Source organism: Phaethon lepturus, unplaced genomic scaffold, assembly GCF_000687285.1.
Source record: "Phaethon lepturus isolate BGI_N335 unplaced genomic scaffold, ASM68728v1 scaffold26916, whole genome shotgun sequence".
Taxonomy (NCBI): Eukaryota; Metazoa; Chordata; class Aves; order Phaethontiformes; family Phaethontidae; genus Phaethon; species Phaethon lepturus.
Window position 1 is genome coordinate 1,208 of NW_010547304.1, and position 8,867 is coordinate 10,074.

The following is an 8,867-nucleotide window of genomic DNA, read 5'->3' on the forward strand; positions in this document are numbered from 1 at the left end:
CATAGAGAAGAAGGATAGATTAGGCTGATGCAAAAGTTTTGCGCTTTTTATTAAACTGATATACAATGGTTGTATGTGACTGTTGCAACAAGAGTTGCGTAGCCCAGCCTCCCTCAGCAGCCTTATGTGGCTGCCTGAGGAAAAAGCAGAGGGCAAGTACATGCAATAGCTCCCCCTAATACTCTTTCAGCATCTAACTAGTTTGAGCTTAGGACTTCCTGAGTCAGATCTCGTTTCTGTTTATTTAATGTCTCCTTCCATGGCCATAAACTTGTCCCGATTCCCCTTGAGCCCAGATGAAATACTGGGATGCACAATATGCCTTGACAAAGAGTCCACAGAGCTACCTATTGCATGCAAAAGTACCTCATTTACTTTGAGCGGGCTCCTATCTTGACTTGATTTTGCCCAGTTCCTGGACAAGGAGAAATTAGTCTATCCATCTCCTTCATGTCACTTTTGATTTCTGTATAATATTGCTACCCCCTTTGCTTTATGACTTTTTTAGGCTTAGCAGTCCTAGCCCCTTTTTTCCATTTTTCATACAGAAGTTTCATCATCCTTCTTGCCTTTCTCTGAACCTTTTCCAGTTCCACCGCATTATTTTTGGAAGAAGGAAATCAAAACTGTATGTAAGATTCAAGATATGGGAGAAACATGGATTTACACAGTGCCATAACTATGTTCTTGTTCTCCATTTCTTTTCTTAACATACCAAAAAATACAATTTCAGATCAGATGTGAAAGGGTCCAGCAAGTTTCTGTTAACCTAAATGTCAAGTAATCAGCTCCACAGGCAGCAGGATTTCAGAACAGGTGCTAGGCAAGGGCCAACAGGTTGCTGTGCCATTTGTATGCATAGGGGAAGGTGCACTTCCAAGCCTACCTCTTCCTTCACTGGCATTTGTAAAAATGGCGGGGGGGGGGGATCTAACAACATGAAGCAAAAAAAAAAAAAAAAAAAAAAAAAAAAAAAAAATCTGTCTCTATTTCCTCACATCAAGTTTCTGACTCCACTGACTGTGAGAATTTCTCTTCCCCCTATGGCACCCTCCTTTCCTCAAGCCTAGAATCCCAATTACATAGCCCTGCAAGAACTTTGCTTTACATCTCAATCTTCCCAACCTCACATCCACTCTAACCCCTGCCTTCTAAACTGGGCTCACTCACTTCAGGAGTTCTCCATCTGGTACTCTCCCTCACCATGCTCCTGCATCCTCAGCTGGAAATTCAAGTCCTGCACTGATGGGCAACCCACAGAGAGCTGAAGAGGACACCCACTGCTTTGCACAGCAGCAGCAGGGACCATCAAGCACTAGCCAGCAGAGAAGATCCTGAAATGTACTGACCTATTCAGGAAACAAATGAATGAAAGTGCTTACCCCAGGTCTCAAAAAGACTGCAGGTACAGGTGAAGTATGGAGATGCCAGTGCTACAGGCTCAGCTGCAGGACAGTTTGAGTGTCTCTATATTACATTATTAGGAACTTTTTCTGAACACTTTTCCTAAAACATAAAGTCATCATAAAGGACAGCTTCCTGCAAATAATTCCAGTTAAAAAAACCAAAACAAAACAAAACCTCTTAAAAAAATTCCCTGAATGTCCTCAGTAAACGATGGAGAAAAGCCTGATGGAGTTTGGGATAAATGATACACATGTAGTGCTGTGCAGTCACTCTCTCACACCGATAAGTTTCCGACAAGAGACACGGGCTCCCTGTTGCATAAGCAGAAGTGTCTCAGAGGAGGCCTTGATAACTCTCATGAGAGACAGAGGGGAAAAAATATGCAAAATGTAACAAGTTTCACTTTCAAAGGAAAACAACATTTCCTCCTGGACATTTTCAGTGTCATTAACTTGAGACAAACAGGTACATGCCTAGCCGTCTGTCCACAGCCGGTGTGGATGTAGGCATTCGTGCTCCACAGGCTGCTCGAGCCCGTTGCAGTGACGGCGAGAGAGTTACTTGCTGAACCAATTGGGGAATTTAGAGAAACAAAGTTTTCTATAGCTAGATCCACGGAGGCTTTTTGAGCATGGTCAGCATATCTAAATCAACTGCAGGATTCCTGATGTGTTGGAAAGGGGCTTTGTTGTTGTTTGTAATGCACTTATTTACTCAAGAAAGCTCAGCTCTGATTCAGCATCTGGTTCTCATTGAGGCTCAGCTTTTTTTAAACTGAGCTTTCCAGATGGGTTGACTGAAGCACAAGGAGGTCAAGAGACTTGTCTGAGGTCATACAGCAAGTCAGTGGCTCTGCTTGGACCTGAGCCCAGAACTGTTCAAGGCTACCACTCCTTGGCTCTTAAAGAGACAATTTTATCCCCTGTGAAGTGATCTTATCACCATGAAGAAGAGATGCGGTAAAAGCAGTCCCCTCAAAGCTGCAGCCTGCTTAGAAAGAGTTATTTTATTTGGAAAAAGCTGTAGCATTCCAGTGTCTCAATGGAGCAAGTCAAACTAAAGGGGTGTGATACTGATATACAGTGTCATCCACCCCACTCTTGTATAACCCCATGCTCCTATGGGGCGGCTTTACGCTGCTGCTGCCGCCGCCGTCATCCCTGCTTGTCTACTCGCATCCCATCTAGCACCACGTCATGTTGTGAAGTATGCTGTCGAATGCGAGGAAACTCAAGTGCACTCAGGACCTGAAGCAGAGCCCAAACACTTGTTGCCGCAGCCCAGATGTGCAGGGCACAGGCAGCGCATCCCAGCCAACAGACCAGCAGATCCCCTACGCTCAGCTCTGTTCTCCATAACCTCAGAGTGCGCTCTTTAAGCTCAGCCACAGGCTGGGCTATAGCAAGCAGTCACAGATCCCACAGCAAAGGCACACTTGCTCCAAACCAAGAAGGAGGTGGCAGGTACTGACTTCTCCTGCAGAAAGCATGGCTTGGCTCTACCTTTGTTTTCCAGAGCAGGGTGAGAAAAGCACAACAGAGGGAACTCTGCCAGAAGCTACACAGCCAAGAAAACATAGATGGGTCTTGCATGTCACTCTGCAGAGCCCTCTGCAAACTGGATCAACCTGTAGCAGGCTCTTGAGAGTTGCTCAAGTCCTTCCTGTAATAAATTCAGCATCTTAAGGAGATGAAAGCTGCAGAGTGTTAGAATGCCGCATTATTGCTCTAGCATTGTTCTAAGGATGAAAAAGCATGGTTTTAAACTACTGTATTCTGCTTAATATATTAATAGGAAATGAAACCCTGAAAATGGTGTACATGCCAAAAGCAAGCATAGGTGTGGCCAACTTTCTTATTCTTACGAGATGCATACCCAAAAATCTTTTGTATAGCCAAGAACCACAGAATAAATACCACATAGCTCCAGGAGCCCAGAGAAGAGATAACAGTGACTCTCCAGGGTTCCCAGTGTGGGATGGGGTTAGACCATGCATGCAGCTGAGTCCAATGACAACGCAGTGACGTCAACCTCAGCAGCTATTGCCTGCTCAGTTCCTCTCTCAGCCAGGGATGTACATTAACCAGCGGCCTTTGTGTCAACACAACCTTACTGCTGCAGCAGCAGAATGGGAGCCATACCTGAACTGCTGGAGAGTCTCGCAGAACCCAAGAGCCATGAGACAGCAACTGCTGAGCTAGCTGGATGCACTACTCCAATGCTGAAAGCCTTTCCTAACTCCCACTGAAAGGGCACATAACTTTTTCTTTTCACAGATTCACAGATAAGGTATTTTGTAGGCTCCGAAAAGAGGCACAGCTTGTTGAAAACCAAGCTTGCTCTCTCTCAGGACTTCACAAGACCACACTGGTGTGACTAACTTTGTGGTATTCTAAATCTGATTCAAGACACCACTCTGGAAAGTTGGTTTTGACCAAATGTTTGAGACAAGCTGAGATGGGGCATCCAAATTGGGGTTTAAGTTTCACAGCAAGATAAACGACAGCCCAGTTTTCCACGTCTCAGAGACTGCCCCTTCCAAACCACAACACATTGTGAACCAGTTCACGTGTCTCCAGGGGCTGGCTGCTTGCTTCTTCAGCAACAGGCTGGGAAGAGTCACTGCACACAGGACAGAGGGGCTTCTGCACAGGAGATCTGTGCCAAAAGCCAAAGGAAATCCTCCATGCAGGGCTGGGGGGGAAGGGATTGGGCATGACAACAAAACACTCCACGGGGAACTGTGCCTTGGACACTAATATGTGGCTCAGTACTCAGTTTTCCTGACAAACAAGAAAGAATCCCTTAACAGATCCAGATGCCAAGGCCTATCCCAGGGTCAGGTTGTGGAGAACCATTGGCTGAACTATTCCGTCCTCGGGTTAAGTTTTTGGGTTGGGGTTTGGTTTTTTTGTTTTGTTTTGTTTTCAAAATTAAACGGCTGAACGGCTCTCCCCCCCTCCTTTACAACTTGTTGCTCTTCCAGTTCAAACAAAGACAGCAGAGCTCCTCCTCTGCTGGCTGTGCCGGCGGGTAGCGCAGGCCGACGCTTGTGTTTACTAACTCTCCCACATGCTTGGCTGGCAGGCAGCTCGCCTGGGCCAGCAGCCTTGGCCGCGGTCCTGTGCGTGGCACTGGGAGCCCCCACGGCAGCCACGACTGGCAGCTTGCCCCTGGGCCACAGGACAGCAAAGCGCACAACCCAGGGCAACTGCAGCAGGGCCGGTTTGGGTGGGCATTGCTGGATGGGTTTCCAAGACACAGACATCAGATAGGTACGCTCCCCCCAGAGATGAAAGGGGTCAAGTTACAACCAGTTCCACCACTTTGCTCCAGGGCTCCTCCACGGAGATGGTTAACCTTCCCTTTCCTGTGAGAATCTGGATAGAGAGAGCGGGGTCTTCAGCTACTGCTGGCAACAAAGTGGAGACAGGGAAAACCCCATTCAACCACACACAACACACGTTAAAAATCTCATGGTAGTTATTCTTGCAATGTGCTAAGTGACATTCATAGCCCCATCTACATTCTACAGGTTAATCTTCCTGTTATGGCTTCTTTAATCCTCCATTTGGAGATGAAGAGTCTCAGAATTCCCTCATCTCTTGCATGACACAGAGGACCAAAACTTTGCCCAGCCACAAAGCCACATTCTCTGACCAAGACAGAGATCCTCACTTACCTTTGAAAAGAATTGCAACAGATCCCACCGTTAACAGAGCACCAATGCACTTGGAGCGAGATAAGCTTTCTGTCCCTCTCTGAAGTCGGCACGAGTGTCAGCTTCTTCATATGCAAGCAGATACAGGCTCTCCTTGTTGGGCTTGCACAGAAGTGGAGAACTGCTGCCTACTGCCAAAGCTCTGCCACCTTGGACAAACTCTGCATGGGCTGGGATTTCCATTTCATCCCTACTCAACGGGCAAAGGAGGGCAAGGAAGAAAGAATCAGGGGGTTTAGGGGTGCTGGTTTCATTTTGTTTCTTTGAAGAGCTGGGTTTCTTTTTTCCCCCCTTTTTTTTTTTTAAGAAAACAAAAATCAAGATTCTGGAGTGTGGACCTAATGGCATCTAACAGCTGTCTTTTGTTGTGAGGAAGTTAGTCACAGGCCTAAGACACTAGCTAGGACTGTCTGACAGAGGAGTTGCTAACAGGTGTTGCATGATTTAAATATACTCCACAACATTTTAGACAACTACCCCTAGTCAACAAAGAGTGTCAGAACAGACTCCAGGCTTGCTGTCATCTCCAAGATGAGGAGCTGATATAAGCCACAGATGGCCACTTGTGCCACAGAGAAGACAGTGGTGGTGAGGAGAGAGGAGAAGAGTACAAGCTGTAATAAAAAGCAAGGGGGAGATCCCTGGAGAAAGCCTCAGTGACCTTGTTACTGATGAACTGGAAGAGCTGGAACAACAGCAGCTAACGCAGAACAGCTACCTTCCCAGGCAGCAAATGCAGTCCCACACATCCTCTTCCCTCCACCTGCCAATCTTTAGGAAGAGTCAGCAATCCATCAACATATTCCTGCCGTTTTATCGCTGCTGGCAGTCTGCTGCCTTAAATAACAGCCCACTTAGCTGGTGCCTGGAGCCAGTCTTCTAGAGCACCACTCTTGGATAGCTAAACCCCCACCTTCCCCTCCAGAGACACCCTACCCTCTGTATGTGGAGCCGGTGGAACTGGTCGGCAATGCACTGCAGCTTCCGTGCAATCTGCACCTCGGCACGCGCTTCCCGCTGACCTTCCTGAGGCTCCTCTTGGAGGTGCGGATCCAATGCAAAGCCAACTGGAGGGACGTGTAAACGGTAACCAGCATTCCCTACAAAACAGAGATCAGAAGAGTCATTCTTCCAGCGCAAAGAATAGCTCTTCTGCTCAGTACACTTTACAGAGGGAAGAACTGCACATAATCCTAAATTTTTGACTCGCATAAAAATCCAGTTCCTGAAGCCCAAACAATGAGTGTGTACCATAAGCATGCAGTAAAACATTTGCTCAGCTTTTCAGTAGATTTATATCGATTAAGCAGAGCATTGTGTTGCTTCCCATAATCAAATGACTGACAGGATCTTAGACTTGGTTCCTTTAGCTTGTTTATAGTTCAGCCAAGTGCTGATTTTTTTTTTTTAAAATGACAGTTTTGCAGTTTTACAAGATCTCTGCCTCAAGTTGTCTCCCATTAAAGGGTGCTGTATCTTTTCTGTCAGACTTTCTCAGCCCTCTGGCATTTAGGGGGACCGATTTGAATTAAAGCTGAATCAGATGATACACAAAGCTGAGGGGTGTCCCATCAGTTAGTAGTAAAACACTGGACGGACATGCCACTTATTCGACAACTTTAACACCAGTAAAGAGCCTAAAAGCTGTCCCACTAAGTGTAAAATTTTGCATTTCTCTCTCTCCACTGAAAACTTCTAGTAGTTTCCCTATGTAGACACGACAGCGCTAGAAGTTAAAAAAATGTAGGCAAATTGTAAGATACTAAGTATGGTGAGCACTTAAACATCTAGCAATAAGATAAAACGTGACAGAATAAAGCCAAAAAGAAAGAGAGTGGGAATATCAAGGACAGTGGAAGCAATGAGCAAGTGCCTGGCTCCTACAGTGGACAAGCAAGGGTAAGAAAACACAAGCTGCTTGACCAAAGCAAAATCATTTCAGTCCTTCAATAAAACACCCTAACAAAAGCAACCTTGCTTGATTGGGGAAGTGCTAAAGGGACAGTTTCCTTGCTGCAAAGCTGGCGACACTGGAGTGCTCTTACCATAGAAGAGTCTCCGGGGCTCTTCAGTGACTCCACAAGGCAACATAACATCCTGACTGGAAGAGGACGGGCTGAGTGTTTGAGTTGCCTTGTCCTGCTGCTCAGGATGCCTGATACCGGGACCACAGCAGTGTGTGAGGGGGAATAGTTGAAACCTCCCCAGAAGGCAGCTGTAGGACTGGTTCTGTGTGAAAATGCCAGTTGCAGTCATCTCACCAGGCTGACCTGCAAGTCCAAAGTCATCAGAGTGAAACACGTCATCGTCCAGCCCATCCAGGCTAGAATAGTCCTCTTCCAGGTAGCTGGGGCGATCCATTGCTCCTGCAATAAAGCGACATTTGAGGAAACAGCTAAGACACAACACGAATGTTGTCCAGGAGAGAATGCCTTCTGCTCCAACACTAAAACACAGCTCTTTTTTTCCACGCCTGCCTGCCTCCCTCCCTTCCTCCCTCCCAATGCTACCCATCTGCATGGGCAGGAGAGGCGAGTGACTCAGTGGTGAAGGTCAGGGCTTTGTGGAAAGTCCTCGAGTGCTGGGCCGCAGAGAGACAAAGTTCACACGTGTCTAAGAGTCCACCCACAGCTCCAATTCCACAATTGGTCACAAGGAGCGAGCCAGCCCCCATCCTCAGCACACACAAACGGAAAAGACATTGTTTTAAAAAAAGCAACTCCAATCCTTCAAATAGCCTGGTGGTCACTCATCTTCTTTGGGGTCTGCTTTGCTTTGGCCTGCCGTATTTGAAATTTATGGTATGCCCCATTCACTTTTTCCCATCTGTTACTTATTGATGAAGAAAATCTCTTGTAATCACAAGGCTGCAAGGCCAGACTTTTAAGAAACCCCAGTGGTTGCAAAACTCAAGAGCTGGCAAAGCCATTTCTGTGAAGCTCTCCATAACTTCTCCCTATAAGGGCCAACTTTCCTTTCAACTTCTCATTTCTTCCCTCAGCTCAACTTAAGACATGTCTCAAACCTGGCAACACAGTCACTTCATTAGCCCTCTTACCCTAAAGCCTATATGCACTGTCAGTGCATTTGTTCACCCTACTGCTAAAGAAAAAAACATCACTGGTGTCAGTGTTTAAAGCAGGACTGCTGTAGCTGCCACAGTAAACACTCCTGAGCTCTGTTGCAGCACAAAGCTGGACATAGATGGTGGAGGAAAAAAAAAAACAAACCAACCAATAAACCCTAAATCACAAATGTCAGAGCTCTTTGCAAACATATAGCAATTAGGAGCAGATTTACCAAAAAAGCCACAAGTCCCTTGACTGTTACCTGTGCATCTAACCCAATTGGAAGACAATCTCCTAAGAGATCCATCTCCAGGATTTCCACCCAGTTCCAAACAAGGCAGTGAAATTCAACTCTTCATGTCTCTTCCTTTGCTCTGGTTTGTGAGGCATTTAACAGAACGGAAGACTAGCAAGAGGAATTTCAGGCCTGAAGGAGACATTAATAATAATTTTATAAGGATGTGTTCAGCTCTCCCCTTGGTGCTCCCATCTCCCCCCAGGTGAGCAGCACTCAAAACGCCAACACACGAGAGGAGACAAAGGGACAAGGCAGCGCGAGAACTATTTGTGCCGGGCTCTAACTCAGGGCCACTACAGTTATTTAAGTTGGTGCACCTCAGCGGTTCGCTCCGCCCAGCCGCGACTCCCAAAGAAGAGTTTGAAGAGCAGAA

The 8,867-nt window shown here is 46.5% G+C and overlaps 1 protein-coding gene across 1 annotated transcript; it reads right to left on the reverse strand.

Annotated features, from left to right (window-relative positions):
• Positions 1-5,607: 5,607 nt before the first annotated feature.
• On the reverse strand, positions 5,608-8,530 carry BMF (Bcl2 modifying factor). Its single transcript, XM_010289604.1, has 4 exons — positions 8,459-8,530; positions 7,174-7,494; positions 6,065-6,228; positions 5,608-5,742 (listed from the first exon to the last, which is right to left on the reverse strand). Exons 2-4 carry the CDS (start codon positions 7,487-7,489, stop codon positions 5,608-5,610), a joined length of 615 nt encoding a protein of 204 aa, XP_010287906.1. The 5' UTR covers positions 7,490-7,494; positions 8,459-8,530.
• Positions 8,531-8,867: the final 337 nt, after the last annotated feature.

Coding starts and splice junctions, on each gene's coding strand:
- BMF (XM_010289604.1), bottom strand. CDS start 7,489: ATGGATCGCCCCAGCTACCTGGAAGAGGACTATTCTAGCCTGGATGGG. Junction 6,229..7,173: donor GCCCCGGAGACTCTTCTATG/GTAAGAGCACTC, acceptor TCTGTTTTGTAG/GGAATGCTGGTTACCGTTTA. Junction 5,743..6,064: donor ACCGGCTCCACATACAGAGG/GTAGGGTGTCTC, acceptor TTTTTATTACAG/CTTGTACTCTTCTCCTCTCT.